Source organism: Physcomitrium patens, chromosome 10 (genome assembly GCF_059467195.1).
Source record: "Physcomitrium patens ecotype Gransden chromosome 10, ASM5946719v1, whole genome shotgun sequence".
NCBI classification, from domain to species: domain Eukaryota; kingdom Viridiplantae; phylum Streptophyta; class Bryopsida; order Funariales; family Funariaceae; genus Physcomitrium; species Physcomitrium patens.
This window is the reverse complement of record NC_143419.1, coordinates 17,317,275-17,335,027: the sequence shown is the minus strand read 5'-3', so window position 1 is coordinate 17,335,027 and position 17,753 is coordinate 17,317,275. Positions and strand designations below refer to the sequence as shown.

The following is a 17,753-nucleotide window of genomic DNA, read 5'->3' as shown; positions in this document are numbered from 1 at the left end:
GCTTCTATTTCCTTATTACTATAATCATCAAAATGTACTCGTTGATTATAACTATTCTTTTTACTTTGTGATTACTTATAACAATTATCAACCTCTTCTTTATCCTTATATATCCTTGCATCAATAGCATGACTTATTCCAACTTTATTCATTAATTGTCTCTTTTATTTAATATTATAAATAATAATATCATAAAATTCGTTCTTTGCAATTCTTAAAATCTCTTTCAATGTGAATTTCATCTTAGCATTTACTACACGTTCTTCCAACACCTTCTTTAAATCTGTTGCTACATATTATCAAATAATAGTTTATAAGTTGTTGATTTATCTTTATCTTTTGTCTTCTTTGTTTTTTCTTCTAATATTATTGAAGTATCTTTTGTAGGTATTTTTTGTGAAGCTCCTTCATAAGCTTTGTCTCTTTGAATTTTCCTTTTAGAAGGATTTTTTTCTCTTATATTGACAAAGTTTCCTCCTCTTTTCTTCTATGAGGGCTTCATGTTGGCTCTTAGCAATATATGCATGAATTGAAAGAGCCTCTACAAGCTCTTCCTAACTTATTGCACCTTCTATTATAGCTGTAATTCTTAATAATGCTTTTCAAGGCATCTTTCTTTTTTGTTTTATAGAAATGGCCAAAGTCCAAAATCCACTTGTCTCTATACTTTTGTCAAAGTGATTATCTTTCTTAGGACAATAACTTATACTTTCTTGTATTGCTATTCTATGTGCTATTAAATAGTCTTAAATCAATGCTCTCATACTTTCCTTGCCAAAATTGGTTTGAAGGAGGTTCTTTGTATCTTTTAATGCCATATTTCCATTTTTCCAAAAAATGATTCTTTGTTACACTATATTATTAAATTCATTGCAATTCTTTCATATATGAAAAATATTGTTATACCAAATGCATCTTTACATATAACTTTCAAATTGGTTGTAGAAGTCTTTTTTCAAAATCTTGCCAATTTGATTTGAAGATTCCGTATACCATGTATAATTTCTTCAACTTCCATATCTTCTTTCTTAAATGTAAACATTGAAGATTGAATAATAGGTATTGTTAGTGATGTTGTATGTACTTGAGTTTTAGGTACTTGTATTACTCTTGGAATATTAACCTTGTTCTTCCTTCTCTCTCGTTTTACAAGCAAATCCATAGCATCTTTAATATTTTTTTACTTTGTTGTCAATCCTTCATCTTCTTCTTTATCTTCAAGAAGCAATTCTAATTTTCCTTGTAATTTTCCATTAGTTGCTTGAAAAAATAACTCAACCTTCTTTGGCTCTAATGTCAACTTTTCCACCTTCAATAATTGAAATTATTTCCTTTCAAATTTTCTTAATAGCTCTATTACTTGTAAATTCTAATTATGCTATTCAATCCATTCTAGAAATAATTTCTTAATAACATGATTAGTATCCTCCAAGAAATATTTGTCTTTTTAATGCATGTGAAAGTTTAATAATATATCTAATATGTAAATAATAACTAATTATTACTTTTAAAAATCTGAAATAATTATTTTAGAAAATCATACATAATTAGTTTGATTTTCAACAAACAATGAATTGATGATGGCATTAGAATTACTCTCCATTGAATACAATACTTCAAGATTATAAAAGTGAATTTCTTATCAGCCATAGATTTGAATGAATTTTGTATCCATTAAATATTATGGGCTTTATTGATGGTTGTGGTGGTCATGTTGGAAGTGAATGGTGGAGAATGTTGGATGAGAGCACAACATTGTTTGGCAACAAAGTGCTTATGACAGTGAAAAGCTTTGCATTGAACTCCAAACATACATACATACAACTAACTAAAGGAAGGGATAAAGAGGGAGAAGGATAAGAGAGCAATACATTGCAAACTAACAAACCAAGCAACCCAAAATAACCAAGACAAAAAATTAACCCAACCAGTTGAATCATGCTCAAGGAAATTAGAACAAGAAGGAGACACAAAGGAGGAAGGGGTTAACTCAATCAGGACAACCCCTACCAAGTCCTCCACTATAGTAGGAGGAGCAGAAGTAGAAGTAGAGAGAAATAGGGGGAGCCGGGGGGGGGGGGGGGTGTGTGTGGCTACGAATGTCAATCCTCTTGCTCACCTCGCTGGAAAGGGCAGGCAGGGCACACACCATGACCACCACCACCACCATGCCACCCCTCGCTGTCAGAAGTCGCAGTTGTAACATAGGGACACGCGATTCCTAGCAGCAGCAGCAGCAGCCCAATCACATGAACAAGAAGCCAAAAGGGATCCGATGAACTGCCACTTTTACTCTGCGGCGGAGGAGGAGGAGGGTGAAGAAGAGGCTATGTATCTCAAACTCGGATTGGGCACACACACCACGACGAAAGCATGGAGAGGGGGAGGGAGGGGATGCATCAGGGAGGACTCCGTTCGTCCGTCTGGTCCCTTTCCTTTCCGCCGGGTCCGCTTCTTAATTTGTCCCTTCGCGTTTGCATCCATCCGCTCGGGCATCGGCTCCGCCCCCGCTCTCGCCCTTCTTCCCCTTCCCTGTTCCCTTCTTCTTCTTCTGGAATGACGAGGTTGTTGGTGTCTGTGTGCTCATCATCATCATCTCGCCGGCTGGCTGTCATTTTCGCGGGAACCCTGCCTGCTTGTCTCAGCTGCTGCCATTCCCGTACGGCTGGTGGAGGTCGCGCGTGACATGGATGGCCCCATTCCTGCTTCTGCTCCTGGATTTGGCGCCAATTGTTCCGAGGTTGCACTGATGCAAGCGATTTGAGTGCTCTTCAGCATTCCCCCGAGTTGTGTTCGCGAGTTTCTTTTGTAGGGCTGTTGGGGTTGGCTGGTTTCGGTTGAATTCTTGTAGTGTGCGGAAGTGGTGTGAGTATGGAGGATAGGATCCAAGGTAATCTCGAGGAGACCGAATACGAGGAGCTGGGAGATGATCAGAAAGTGTCCATTGGGAAGTGGTTCTTGCTGAACGCTCCACCAGGGCAAGTGCTTCAAGTCGCGAAAGGTAACGTTTCGATCTTCAGGCGTGCGCAGATCACTGTAAAGTTGCTCTCTCGCGATCATTTTACAGCGATCCGATGTTTTTGCCTCACCAGGATGCGATCCGTGGGGGATCGTCTGGAAATTCGCATTTGAATGCGACACGAGTCGTACCATTTTACCGTTTCGAAAAAAGATTCCGTGGAATCCTTTAGCGATTGGAAATGCTACAAACTTCGTAGACGATCGTTGGCATAGGATCCCCCCCCCCAATCCTCTCTCCAGTAGATCACCGTCTTGCTTCTCTCTACCATTTTCTGTAAACTAAGCAAGCCGCGATCTAAGTAAAACTGTGATACTTCGCTCCAATGCAAAAGAGTACGAACAAGCTTTTTTGCTTATTCCATCCTGTGTCCACTCCTTTTGAAGCCACCTCAGTGCGGACTACATTTTCTGTCTTTGCAAAGGAATTCAAACCTTAACCTGTCACTTGAGATCATATATAGTGCAGTATCGTATGGTGTTTGTCTTGAAGGTGACTTTCCTCCTGTGCGACATTTAAGATTTGTAGATGTCGAATTCCATGCCTTTTAATAAATATCTATACCAGCTTTTAAAACATTAAAAGTTCTGATCCTCGATCATTTGAAAATGGGTTATGTTTGTTTTATTAAGAGCCATTTGTTCACTGTTGAGCTATTAGCTAATGTTGACTGTGTCCGATGAGAGTGTCTTGTGCATTAGCTAATCAGGGGAGGGACAATGGAGTTGCAGACGTCCGGGAATTGCTTACTGATAGCCAACTTTACGACCGAGCTGCCTCAGAAGCTTTTCCAGAGTATAATGTGAGGAGCATGATTTCTCTGGAGATGCCCGATGGCAGTGGCAAGGTATGGACTTGGCAATGTTCACTTTATGCATTACATGCCTGGCTTTTCTCTCCCCCCAATCAGATTTTCAATTGCGAACTTCCTGAGTAATGCTATGAACCTCTCAATATCCCGTCTCTGCGGCTTTATTTGAATATATGTTCTTAGCAGCACCTTTGTCAGTTTCTTGGAAGGCCAAGATTACGGGCTTCCACGAATCTGCTGGGAGAAGGTTGTGTAAACTTCTGAGAATGGTTGTGCTGATTGGCAGGCACAATATGCATGTGGTGACAGGTGCTATTGACAAAATTTGGGGAACTCGATAGATCTCATTTCCTCGTTCCTCGCACTGCTAGTGTTGCAGTCGTGGATCATGTTAAGCAGGTATGAAAATGAATTCTTCGGATTGGTTTTTTATTTAAAAATATTTGTCTTATTCTTATCTATTCCCGTACATGTAAAACTTTGTCTTCTCAGCTCGGTTGTCTGGAAAATGAATTATTTCGTATTTCTCGAGGGGCAGATGTGTACCGAGGTGCGTCCAGCTGATGATGAGGAGCTCCCGTCTGCATATGTAGAAGGATTTCGGTGAGAATCTATTTTTCAATTTCGGAGAAGTTCATGCCATTACACCTGTAGAAGGTGTTCTATTTTTACATCTTGTTTATTCTGAGATCAAGGTCCTACAGTTTTGTTGCTGCTCAAGCTTTTTAGGATAAAAACACTCTTTTTATAGAACTGTGTATTTCTATATTTTGTGAATCCAGTTTGGTGTCTGTCATTGTGTTCACACGCCAACAACGGCTGCTACTCTTTTTTTCATATCCATCACGCTCCGAGTCGGTGCTTCTTTGTTGTTAAATTCGAATCCTTCTCACATTGAGTCCGTCGAACAGTTTTTGTGTAGATGTAGCACTTCTGAAGTATGTAGATGAGGCCTTTCAAGGAGGTGAGTGCTCAGTATATTGCACCAAAGGGAAAGACCTCGAGAAGTCTGGAGGAGAATTCGAGGTCACAGTAGTCATCTCCAATTCAAGCTACAGCCCTAAAAACTTCCGGTATGTTAATCAAAGTTCTTAATTTAGACTGAGATATATGTAAACACACAGGTCAGGAAATTAATCTATTTAGTGAGCAAATGCTCTCGAATTGGTGGTGACCAAGAAATACGTCCAAGAAAAGTTACTTAGATTTTTTTTTGAAATGAGTAGCACATTTTTTCATTTACCTTGGTATGTCTATGGTATGTATGAAACTCGTTTTTCAAATTGATCCCTCTATTTGCTTGATATATATATATATATATATATATATATATATATATATATATATTTGCATTTAGTGTTGATCATTGAACAAGCACCAAATTTTGTGCCAGTAATTTTGCATATAGGTTGTTTGAACATTGTTCTGTCAACTACGATTCTCAAGTCTCTTCCCATGCTGTCAGAGGTGGATGCTGGCAATCTGTATGGGGAGTTTTAATCAATGAGGAGTTACACTCTGCATCATTGCAAGGGACGATAAGTGTGAGTAATCTATCTAGGCTAGTGGAAATGTCGAGGAAATTTTTCTTGACAATAATGTATGTGAAGGCTTTGTAGGATTTTGTTGCACAACATGATGTGGTTGTTTATTCTAACTAATTTGAATTTCAGGTGAATGCCCACTACTTTGAAGAGGGCAATGTGCAATTGCAAAGTAGTCGTGCGTTTAATGACACTGTTCTGCTTCAGGTGTTACATCTTTGCTGTCTTTGTTAGCCGCTATTCATGAAGTGAAGATTGTTTTGTTGAAGCTTATTTCTTTTTTAAGCTTTCAAGTGGTTTTAGGATGAATTTAGCATGCAGTGAATACATAATGTTTGTAGTTTAATTGCATGAAACTCTTGTTCTGATCAACCCTCTGAAACGAATCCAGTCTCACCGTTGGAGATCGGTTCTCATCTTACTCGCAGGATGGGAAGGATGCAGGGACTGTGATTGTCAATTCTATTGAGCACCTCGAATCAGTGTTCTTGTCAAACCTGGAGGTAAATATTTTCAGGGCCTGTGCAAACGTAGATGCTGCGTGGCCGTAGGTACGCTGCAGCTTACTTGGATTACATTCCGGAACTGATTTGCTTTTTTCATCCCTGCCTGTTGTTGATTCAGGAACAATTTGCAAATCTGTCTGACAGAACATTTAAGGTACGGACGTTTTGAACACCCTCGTTTCCGAGTTTGATTGTGGTCAAGATATTCATGGTGAGAACTAGGCAGGTTGCCTCCCAGTAGATCCGTGATGATCTTAGTCAGTTTCATGAAGATTTTTTCTCCTTTCAATTTAAAGGTCATCAGATGTATTTTATGATCTTTTGTTGCTTTGAGGTGAAAGATTAACAATGGTCCTGTTATGAATATTTCTCTAGTTTTGCTAGTGTTTTTTTATAGTTTGGAGGCTAACACCTAAAGGTATAGGACGGTTCTATGTTGAAAATGATTTCTGATATGTAATTTGGCATGATGAAACAGGAATTACGAAGGAAATTACCAGTTACTCGTACTTTGTTTGCATGGGACAAGGCATTGCAACTGAGCTTGACACGGGAGATCACCAGAGAATTCTCTGGGAACAGGAGATAGCCCTTGTACAGGGTCTACCTGACCATAATGGCATTTTGAGCAACATTTACATAAACAATTAGTCGATTGCTATGTAATAACTAACCATCAACGACTCAACAAACTTTGATTACCTAACATCCTTTATCATTGAGAACCCATGTGGGTTAGTGGACAGAACTGTAGATCATTATACGTGTGAAGCACTATACACAGAAAAATATAGCCCCCATGCTAGTTGCTCTTTGTGGATTTGGCTTTTGTACACTGAGCATTTCAGGAAATACCAGAGCACCTGTTTCTGTTCGATTTGTATTGTCCTCCCGTATTGCCAGAGTACCTAAGTTTTTTATTTGTCTTTTGAGCTGATTATTGATTGGTTTACTGCTGCTGGTTTACCATGGCATTGTAGCGAGATGGAGCTTCAGTTGTGGAAGTGTGCTTCTAGAGTGGTCTCTTTAAGCTCTGCACAAACATGGTCCATGATTCACTGCAACCCCATGTAAATTTACATTACATTGTAATATCGAATCAATCACTAACTGAAGTTGTATACATATGTAGACTTCGAGTTATATTTCTTAATATTTCTGTGTAAGTCATTATTATTTTTCCTTTATTATTCAAAAATATACAACTTTAGAATCGAATTATGAAATGAAACAATAGCATCACTTACTTTTTAATTCTTATATACACATGTCAAAATTTGATTTTCAGTTTAAAATTTAAAGCTTAATTCAAATTTTGCAAAATAATACTGTTGTAGTGTTGATTTAGTGAATGTAATTTGTAATTTATTTGTAAAAAATCTTACTTATTTCTGAGGTAAAAGTATTTATAAATAACAAGATTGGATTTTTTTTTAATGAAAGAACCTTGTTGTGGGCTGGTACTTTCATGGTGCTTGCAACCACCATAGACAGAAGAATCTGATTTGCAATTAATTTTGGGAATAATATTTAAGAACAGCAATGATGCTTAGAATTTGTTACCTGTAATGCGCAACAAAATAACGTCAATTAGGTGTGACAGCTTTAAATCTAAAAGAATATGGAACTCTTCATACATACAACTAATTTTTTTCTCCTTGAATAGAACAACTAAGATTAAATGTACCACCCCTTATTAACTGATTATATGTATATATATATATATATATATATATATATGAGAGAGCTGTCTTTGATTTTATGAAACAAATGATTCAAAAAAGGTTTCTAACAATATTTGAAACCTATTGCTGAAGATGTAAATTCCGAACCTTGCATTGAATTGTTGAAACAACATTCATGTAATGCTACATTTCATTTCTATTTTATATTTAATGTAGAACTACTTCTGTACATGAATTTTCCGAAATACAGAAAATCTACACTAAATCAATCAAAATGAGTTAGGGAGAAATGAATGAACCTGTATTCAAGGCATCTTCAGATGCCATCGTCCTTCAGGGCACGAAAGAAACCGACACTTGGATTCCATACACAAAACGACCTCACTCTATTGTTCAATCACACTAATGATAATAATAATAATAATAATAATGTGAAGAAGAATAAGAATGATAAGAAGGATGATGAGGAGAAGAAGAAGAGAGCAAGATGGGTACGTCCGTTCCCAAATCCCACCCCACTCACCGAGGCACGAGAGAGAGCAGCGCCAGAGGCTCCTTTTCATTTCCCTTCCCTTCACTTCAATTAGCCCCACTTCCCTTCACTTCTTCCTCGTTGGTGGTATTCTTTGAGTGCTGGACTCGAACGTAGCGCATTCCTGTGCTGCAGTTGCTGTGTCTTGACCACTCTGCGGCTCTCGGATCGTGTTTGGACATCATCGGGAGGTGTACCCACATGGCGAGAGCATCCCCGCGTGCTAAGATCCCGTTCAGAGGTCGATCAGCACCCAAACGCATGACCTACACAGCACTCGCGCGCTCCTCCAGGGAGGAATACCGAGCTCTCATTGCGGGACTGAGGTGTCCGTCGGGGGAACTCTTGACCGACCTGAAGGAACAGTGCCCAAAGTGCCACTCACCTCACGTGGAGTTTAAGTACTTCGATAATCCTCCAAAGCGGACCCAGCCTAGATTCACGTGCAACAATCCTGAATGCAAGGTGGTGAAATTCACTTTGGGTGGAAAGCAGTACAATCCGAAGCGTGGACCGGGACCTGACCCTGAGCCAAGCGAGGTGCCTGGCGGTGGGGAAGAACAGTCTTTTACAACCAGGTATCAAATTTCTCACAGTTCCTATGCCTGAGTGAGTTCGGGCCTTGATCAGTTGGGCCGAAACGTGGGAGACCCTTGGGGTTTGTGAGGATGTGGTTGCAACTTACCGGGAAAAATGAATCGTCTGCTGACCTGGTTTCATTTCAGGTCTTCGAAGCGGACACGGCTATCTGCGGACACCGGATACCTTCATGAGCCTGCAGGAGGAGCGGAAGAAGGTAGGCCTTACTAGTGGTCGTTTGAATCCGGAATTGTTAGTTGGAATCCATGACTACTGTTGTATTCAGGCTATCTCAGTAAGTGGGTTTATATTGAAAGTTTCTCTGCTGAAGAGAGTACGTTCAACAAGTGCACCCTTGAAACAACTCTGTTGAGGTTCGAATTAGGAGTCTGAATTTCAAGTGGTGAATATGTGTGCATTTCAGCAGTTCGTTGCGAACCTACTGTATGGATGGTTACGCAATAAGAATATTGTGTACTGTTGAACCAATGACCTTCCTTCCGTAGTTTATGGCGTTGCATTTGTTTGCTAGGTACGTAATTTTCTGGATGTAACATCTTATGTCAGAAGAGGTTGTGTGTGTTTGTGTGTGTGGAATAACAGTCCTAGATTCAGCAGAATCAAAGAGCAATGCTGCCCACCAATGCAACTACTGTTTTGACGACGTCTCAGGAACTTTTCGAATCGAGTGCCATGAATGCCCTGATTGTGAACTTTGCATAGAGTGCTTCTCTATCAATGTGGAGATCACCCGTCACAAATCCAGTCATTCCTATCAAGCCATAAATGTGGGTACTCAGGCATTCTGACAGTGGAATGCTCAGTGTAACTTACTGTGACCGCAAGCTTGTACAACAATACCCATTCTATTAGGATTCCACCTATGTGATAATATGTATTTACTCATCTATCGTTGCTACATACAGATTAAGAGTGAAGGAGGGGATTTTTTTTTTTTTACCTCTATGTAGTCATGTCATGCGTGAAGCAAGGTCGAGACGTCCCTCATTATGATCTGCGGTCTTTGCAGGATAGCCTTGTGGTGCCCTTTTCTCATGCAGAATGGAATTCCAATAGAGAGTTCTGGTTTCTACAGGCAGGAGCTGTTCCACCTGTTGATTTTCTGATTATTTTCTCCATAAAGGGCGAGCACTTATGGGAATTTTGTGACCGATTTTGTTTTATCTGTGCTCCTGTTGTGTTAGATTGAATTGTGATCCTGTTTTAACTCCAGAAAGTCGAGATGTTCGAGCTTGAAAGTTGGGGCGATGTTTCAGTTCACTTGGAAACAAGGAGCAGAATGCAGTGGTCCGATCATGATATTGCAACACAAGTGGTTACTACGTGTACTCCGTTACTGGTAAATGCATATTGGTACTTTTTTATATGCCCTCTTTCGTTAGAAATTTCTACACGATGAAGCACTTGAAAGCATTCTAACTTATGTACTGGACCTAAAAGGCAGCTAGACAATACCCCTGGTTCCTTCAAAAAATAATGTGTGTAATTTGAATCTGGTGTGTGCAGGACAATTTCACGCTTTCGGTAGAAGAGCATCAGTTTTACAAAGTTTGCCTTGACTATGATGATGGCCTGCTTTTCAACCAACTCTCGAGAGCATTGCTCACCACAGATGAGATCATGGAATTGTTCGGACTGACGGCTTTCAACGAAGAGTCAACCACATTACTATACTTAGATCGCTATTCACTACCCCATGAATAAAGAAGTAACTGTAATTCAACCAGCTTACAAGACGTCAGCTATATTTTGTCTCATGGTTGCTCGCAACAACGGATGACCAAGATTGTGATAACATCTTCCTCGTTTCCACTGTCTCCTCTTACAAGAATACTGTGGACCAAAAAACAAATGCTAGATTCACGCGGCAACTTGAGTTCCCTACCGCTTTCTTTCAGCTCACAGAAGAATGTGATCGAGCTGCCCTCTAGATTTTATCAGTTTTCTGGAACGATACGCAAGACGATGTATAGAGAACTAGTGTGTTGAAGTCATGTGCGCGATGATTTTAACCAAAGACATATTAAAAATGAAATGTATTTAACATGTAATACAAATGCCACCTACTCTGATATTTTATTTGAAGTGATGATTGTTCTAGTCCATGTCTTTGGATTAGATTACATCGTGACGAGATGCAGACGGTGCGAATGTGTTTTCCCTGGAACGGTTTTGGTATGAATACTGAATGAGCGAATTTTCTTTACTTATTTGGATTTAGATATTCATCAGCAGTAATCAAAATATTTTGCAGCCAGGTCATGGTTTATTTTGTAGAATATAATATTTTCTCAACTAACTCGAATGATCGCAGAGATCAAGTCTCAAAGATTGGCAGGATGGTGAGGGCCCTCAACCATTTCATGTGTTCCAACTCACAAATCGTAGCGTTTAGTCAGTGGGATGATCCTTCTCTCAGAAACTCTTCTAAACCAGGAACCAATTTTCTCTCGATAGAGCATCTGAGCATGATTGAGCCACAATATCAGGTGATAATTTGCTGATAAAAAACGCAGAATATTGTGCACTGATCTAGTGCTCTACAAGTAACCCTGGGGGAAGAAGGAGGGGGGGGGGGGGGGGGATGTGGAGACTGTAGTGGCGCTACTCGCCATCTTCAGTCTTATTGATGTGATCACGAGTTTGGACTGTTGAATAAGTGTGTTAATCTAAGCTTTGCATAACCATCGACATTGACGTGGCATGAAAATGAACACTCTTGAAATTTAAGGGGTAGTTGGGTGCACGCAATATAAAACCTCCGAAGCAGCATGCATTTTACAATTTTCACGGTTGCTCCAAAGATTGGATGATGTTTCGCTAATATTTAAATGATGACCATTGCATAAGGACGATTGATATTTGGATGGCAATTAGATGTCACTTGGCTGAGTCTTAAACGACGTTTGGTTGATATCCGGATGGCAATTAGTTGACACTTGGCTGGGTCTTAAATGATGTTTAGTTGATATTTAGATGGCATCTAAACAATGAAGATTGATACTTAGATAATGATCAAATAAAGAGGACTAATATGCAGATAAAGATTAGATAAGATCAAGGCCTTGATTGTGCATAGAAAGTCTATGAATGTTACTATGATAATAAGAAGAGAATTATTTGAGGACAAAGTGGTTTGCGGACAATCCCATTACCATAAACAATCCAATCATGCAACCGAGTATATCACAAAATAAACAAAGATTACTAAATGAAGTAAAAGAAACAATCATGACTTTTTGTCAATATTGAATAATAATGCCTAAGCAACCAAGAGACAAATTATAATACAAATGAGAATTACTCCATAAAGAAGATCTAAAATAAGAGAGAAGGGCATCAAGTGAATGTCACTTATAGCTACAGAATGGACTTAGAAAGAAAGGAAAAAAAAAAACTATATGTAAAAATAAATAAATAAGCTCGAGAGATTCACAAGCTTGTCTAAAGAAAATAATCTTAGCTCTCTCTTAGTATGCTATTTTTTTTCAGCATGCAATTCTTTAAATAATTTTGCAGTCTTTCTTGAAAAATGTTGTTAGGATGACATTGTGATGTTAGGACTTTACCATAATTTTGTCTCTTCAAGACGCTCTGAGGACAAAATGAATCAAACATGGTTGAAGAAAATAGTATTTTTTTCCATATATTATTAGGTTTGAAAGATGGCCTTGTGACTTGATTCAAGCGACCAATTTCTTTGAAGAAGCCACCTATCCCAAGCCGCTAGCTTGATGAGCTGGCCACTTGTACATACTACAACTAAACCAAATCACTTACCATAACATTTAGACAAACATACTACTTGTAATTATAACATCCTACTTATGACAACCATGCCTGCTAGTTTGCTAGGAAATCCTCCCTTCTACAGACTTTTAGAAGTTGTTGTACTCTTTGACATCCCTCTTGCAGTTTGTCCAGCTGCATCCTCAATTATTCCCTAACACACAATCTAACCCTTTTTTGATCTCAACTCTTCTGCTCTTTTATACTTCTAACCTTCATCACTAGGATTTTATCATAGTGAGCCAATTCGAGCGCTCACAGCCGGGTTCGTCTAAGCCGTAGAAGACAAATAGAGGTCTGAACCGCACGCCTTGAGTATTCCATCTGAGCTAGTCCGTAAGTATTTAATGCATAGATTCTTAGCAGTTGAATGCATTCGTACGTCTATCTACAATTGCAACACGCCCTTGTGTGACAACTCCTCCACGTCAATATTAAGACGATTTGAGCCTATGCTGATCCGAAACCGTGAATAGAGTAGCGCGCAGACTCGGAGCCGACTCATTAATGACTTGCAAGATTGATAATCCACTCACTTGGTTACGACGGCATAATTACTTTTACAAATTGATTGGTTTCTGTAAAGCGCATCTATACGCACTTTCTTCCTATTGAACTGAAGACTGCAAGAAGTGAACCCCAATAACTGAAACGCTCCAGCTGCGTAAGAAGCTGAAGTTTCAGCCTGACTTCTCGCCTGCCTAAGAACACAAAATGATATACCACACGGATGTGGGACGCGAAACTTGGGGCATCAAGGCTTCGCAGGGAATCACCCATGTAGAAGAAGAGCTAGTGAAGTGCTTACCGGAGACAGGAGAGCAGAAAGACCAGTCCCGAGAGGGTCATGATCTGTGTGGGCCGATCTGATCGGGGATTGAAAGCAGAGTTCTCACCCACCGTGAACTGCTGCAGGGTACAATGGCTGCAATCCGACGCGAGCATGAGCACCAGCATGGTTTCCAGATGTGGAGGTTGGAGCTCTACCCTGAACCACAGCCACACACAGTTGAATGGAAGCCTCTCAGATAAAATTCTGGATGGAACTCCGGATGGTATCCCCCTAGTGACGTCCACCTCTGTACTCCAACTCTGCTGCTGCTCCGATCCCTCATTCTTAGATTCACTTTCCAATGGCCAAGGATCTGATCAAACTTTGGCTACTCCCCCACACTCTCTCCACATATACTAGGATTTGGGCCTTTTCTTAGGGAGTAACATGTTGATGGAAGTCATTGACACATAATTGAGGAGTAAAACATATTTGTTTGTAAAAAAAATACTTGTTTTGGCATATAGAGCCTCAAAATAGGAATTTTATGTCATTTAAATTTTGTAATTGTAATAGGAAAGGCAAGTATTATTTTAATTTTTTTTGTAGTTTGAATAAAAGTTTTGAATTTGAAGATTCCAAATTAATTCATGGATTTATTTATTTTATTTCATTTTATTTTTTTTAGTTTGGACTCTCATTATAATTTGATAAGCAATGAAGTAAATTAAGTATTAAAATATTTAATTACATAGATTTTTCTTTTTTTCAAAATTATCAAAAAAATTTTAATTTACAAAAAGAATTTCTTTTTTAATAAAAAAATTTAAGATAAAAAGATTCAACCTATCAATAAATATAAAAAATAAATATATTAGTATGAAATTAAATTGTACAATTTATGATGTATCAATGATTATTTTTATAGTAAAAAATATTAATATAGAGCTTATTAAATAATTAATCTATCAATTTTTATTCAAAACTTTAATTAGGATTTAAATTTTATTTTTAAAATTATTAATATAAATAGTCTTTAATTCTTTGCTAATAAAAAATAAATATTGTGCTAAGTATATGTTTTCATGACTTTTATCATTATCAACTTGGTATATTTTTTCAATAAATTGTGAGATGATTTTTTTCTATAAATAACTATAAGTAAGAAGACTAAAAATTTAAGTTTTTATTGTATAACAAAGAATCAATAAATTTTATTAAAATTTTTTGTCTTATAAAATAATTCTACTAAATATTTTTTAATACTAGAAAAATTATGTATCAATCTATTCACAACCTCAAAAAGTGTTTTATTAGTTATTAGTATTTTATTCCAAATAAATATCTTATTTTTCTTAAATATTATTTTTTTTAAAATTATTATTAAGTAATTTTTTTATTATTTAATTTAAAAAATATATTAAAAGTTAAATAAGTTATTTTTTTTACCTAGACAAAGCAATGATTATGGAAATTTTTATTTATGTGAGCAAAAACTTTTTTTCTAAATTATGTGAGCAAAAATTTGTAGTAGAATATTTTTCTTATAATTCTAAATCTATTAATGAATATATATATATATATATATAATAATAATAATAATATTAATAATATAATAATAATATTAATAATATAATAATAATATTAATAATATAATAATAATATTAATAATATAATAATAATATTAATAATATAATAATAATATTAATAATATAATAATAATATTAATAATATAATAATAATATTATATTTTTATTTAAAAAAACCTATTATACATCTAATAATAAAATATAACAAATATTTAAATGTAAATTATTTTTTATTAGAAGCTTTTACAATATCCTCTAATTTTATAAGTTTTCACAAAAGAAAAAATTGCATGGTTATGCCCATTTAATTACAGTTATAACATTATTTTAAATCATTTATTATATAAGCATAAATTTTTGTACAAAGAAATTTACAAAATGGCTTTTTTTCTATACAATGTTATATTTTTTTAGTTATAAAACATATCTACTCTTATATAATTATTTTCTACACATATTAATTACATTACTTTATAACCATATGCATGTTGTGTTTTTTGTCACTCTTTAATTTTATTCAATAAGTGTACTATTGTATATCTAAATTTATTTTATTTTATTTTATTTTAGTTTAGTTTTTATATATTTTATGAGTTATATATATTAAATTTAATTTATTTTAATGTAAATTAAAAATAAAGTATTTTAGGAGCAATAATAATTTTATTGCAACGACTTATATTCATTTTTTTAATTAAAATTTGGTAGTATTTATTAATACTTGCCATAAGAAGATTCTTCCAAATGTGTCAATCATAAAACTGAAATATCCAAAAAGGCACTAGTTTGTTTCCATGATGATTAATTTTGTCAAGCCAAGTAGAATGAGTTAGAATTTTTGGATCCTTATCATCTCCATATCCAACTTGAGGAGATATTTTTTTGTTTTTGGATTAGTTGGAAAGGAAGTATTTATTATAGAATTCCACCTTAATTCAATTCTTTTTTCTAACATAGTTTTGTATTTTCTTTTAGTTGTATCATCTTAATTATTTTTTAGTTATTCCAACTCCTAAATTTTAAGGACTTATTATTTAATTTACTATCTATTTTTAATTATATCCCTTGTAAATCAGATCTCAAAATTAGATAGATAGTAAGCCATCTTTATAACTTTAAAAAAATGCTATATTTTCCTATTTTTGGAGCAAATCAGATACGACCTAATCCTTGGTACTACAACAATATAATATTAAACTAATACCATATCAAAATCTCACCATAACATTTCTACTTTAAGATACTACTTTTGAGTTGTAGTTGAAAAAAAATTAAGGTATCTTAATAAAGGCTCTTGTTAAGATATTTGTAATTCTTTATGAAAGTACTATAATTGCACAATAATATTACATCAACTCAACTTCTTATTTTTCTCTTGAAACTTCACACCTCTTGTGTCTTTCATCTTTATTTCTAAAAAGCCATACGAACTTCTTCCTTGCAAATAACCTATAAAATGCTTCTTGTTTATTGATGAACATAAGATCTACACCTTAGCACTTCTCATTTCTTATGTCCTTTACTTTCAAAATTTTTAAAACTACATATAAAAGATCAAATGGTGATTTCTTTTATTATACCTAATACTATTTGATTTGTAACTATTTTTTTATTGATTACTTTGGAACTTTTTTAATATCAAGTGAAAGCATTACAGTTCCACCAATAGATTTTAATTGTTAGAATTGTTAAAAATATAATTTAAATTTATTTAGATATAAAAATGTTAATATTAAATTATTTTTAAATAATTTAGATATAAAATATTAATAATAAAGGATCTTATAAATATATATATATATATATATATATATTAGTCCTAAACTTTTAGAGGTATTTTTATTAATGGTCCTCCAACCAATCAATCATTATTAGTGCAAATAGTACAAAAATTGCCTAAGATTTATCTCACAATAATACTTTCATTGTTTTAAGTTACTACTCTACTAAATACCTCATTAATAGTTGGCTCCATGCAATCAATACCATTACATTGGTTCAAGATCTATATTTGCTAATATAACATTGAACTTTGTGAGGATTGGAGAAGTACAATGACCTTCACTTCCTTTGTAAACCTTGTCATTTACTGTAACGTAACCAAATACCAATATTCTTTGAATTCATATATGTCTCAATTTTATTCATGTTACATATTGTATTACATGTATTCTTGCTTAAGAATGCACTAAGCACCTAATTGTGGAACATAAGTAGAAATATAATAACAAAATTCTATCAAATGTAATAAAGTCTTAAATAAAATTTAAATAATTTTTAACAACCTTAATCAAAATTTAATGAATTCAAAAGAAAATTAAAAGAAGTAACAAAAAAAACATAAAAAAGTCATAATTAATTTCAAAGAAAAATAATAAAAAAATTCCTAAAAATAAATATAAAAATAAAATTTTAAAAAAATAATAAAGAATATTTAATAAATACTAAAAATAACCACTCTAAATAAATCTGTATTTAATTCTTATTAAATTCTAATTAAATCTTAATTAAATTCCAAATCTTAGACAAATCTTGATGAAATCCTAATCAAATCCTAACCAAATCATAAATCAAATTTTAATCCAATTTAAAACCAAATTCTAATCAAAACCTAAATTTCAATCCAATCCTAATTAATTCCTAATCAAATCCTAAGTCTTAAAAAAACTCTTAAAAAATCCTACAATAGATTGAAATCTCAATAATTAATGATTTCATTCTTGATTTTGACTAAAATTTGTTACATTTTTTAATAACTAAGCTAGCAATAAGTATAATTTTTTTTGAAGAAGATCAAATATACCAAATAGAAGATAATCTCTAAAATTTGCTTGGATATTGGCCGACCTCCTTCTCCAATCTTGATGCTGATATTCTAGAACCAAAATCTCTTAATTTCACTATTT

General features: G+C 35.0%; 2 protein-coding genes across 3 annotated transcripts; both read left to right on the top strand.

Moving 5' to 3' along the window:
• Positions 1–2,493: 2,493 nt before the first annotated feature.
• On the top strand, positions 2,494–6,757 carry LOC112287323 (F-actin-capping protein subunit alpha). Of its 2 annotated transcripts, XM_024530222.3 has the most exons (10): positions 2,494–3,001; positions 3,751–3,866; positions 4,140–4,229; positions 4,369–4,433; positions 4,742–4,903; positions 5,296–5,374; positions 5,504–5,581; positions 5,803–5,877; positions 5,999–6,034; positions 6,359–6,757. In XM_024530222.3, exons 1-10 carry the CDS (start codon positions 2,872–2,874, stop codon positions 6,467–6,469), a joined length of 942 nt encoding a protein of 313 aa, XP_024385990.1. In that variant the 5' UTR covers positions 2,494–2,871; the 3' UTR covers positions 6,470–6,757. The 2 variants fall into 2 exon arrangements, with proteins under 2 accessions (XP_024385990.1, XP_073392615.1); XM_073536514.2 differs by lacking the exon at positions 5,504–5,581 and having other exon boundaries at positions 2,553–3,001.
• A 1,433-nt stretch (positions 6,758–8,190) lies between these two features.
• LOC141045895 (uncharacterized) lies at positions 8,191–9,106 on the top strand. The gene is made up of 2 exons (XM_073537057.2): positions 8,191–8,675; positions 8,823–9,106. Exons 1-2 carry the CDS (start codon positions 8,299–8,301, stop codon positions 8,905–8,907), a joined length of 462 nt encoding a protein of 153 aa, XP_073393158.1. The 5' UTR covers positions 8,191–8,298; the 3' UTR covers positions 8,908–9,106.
• Positions 9,107–17,753: the final 8,647 nt, after the last annotated feature.

What these genes read in the sequence shown, in the direction of transcription:
- LOC112287323 (XM_024530222.3), top strand. Translation starts at nt 2,872, where the DNA reads ATGGAGGATAGGATCCAAGGTAATCTCGAGGAGACCGAATACGAGGAG. An exon ending in TGCCCGATGGCAGTGGCAAG is followed by an intron (nt 3,867 to 4,139) that starts GTATGGACTTGG and finishes ATGTGGTGACAG; the next exon opens with GTGCTATTGACAAAATTTGG. An exon ending in TCGTGGATCATGTTAAGCAG is followed by an intron (nt 4,230 to 4,368) that starts GTATGAAAATGA and finishes CTCGAGGGGCAG; the next exon opens with ATGTGTACCGAGGTGCGTCC.
- LOC141045895 (XM_073537057.2), top strand. Translation starts at nt 8,299, where the DNA reads ATGGCGAGAGCATCCCCGCGTGCTAAGATCCCGTTCAGAGGTCGATCA. An exon ending in GAACAGTCTTTTACAACCAG is followed by an intron (nt 8,676 to 8,822) that starts GTATCAAATTTC and finishes GTTTCATTTCAG; the next exon opens with GTCTTCGAAGCGGACACGGC.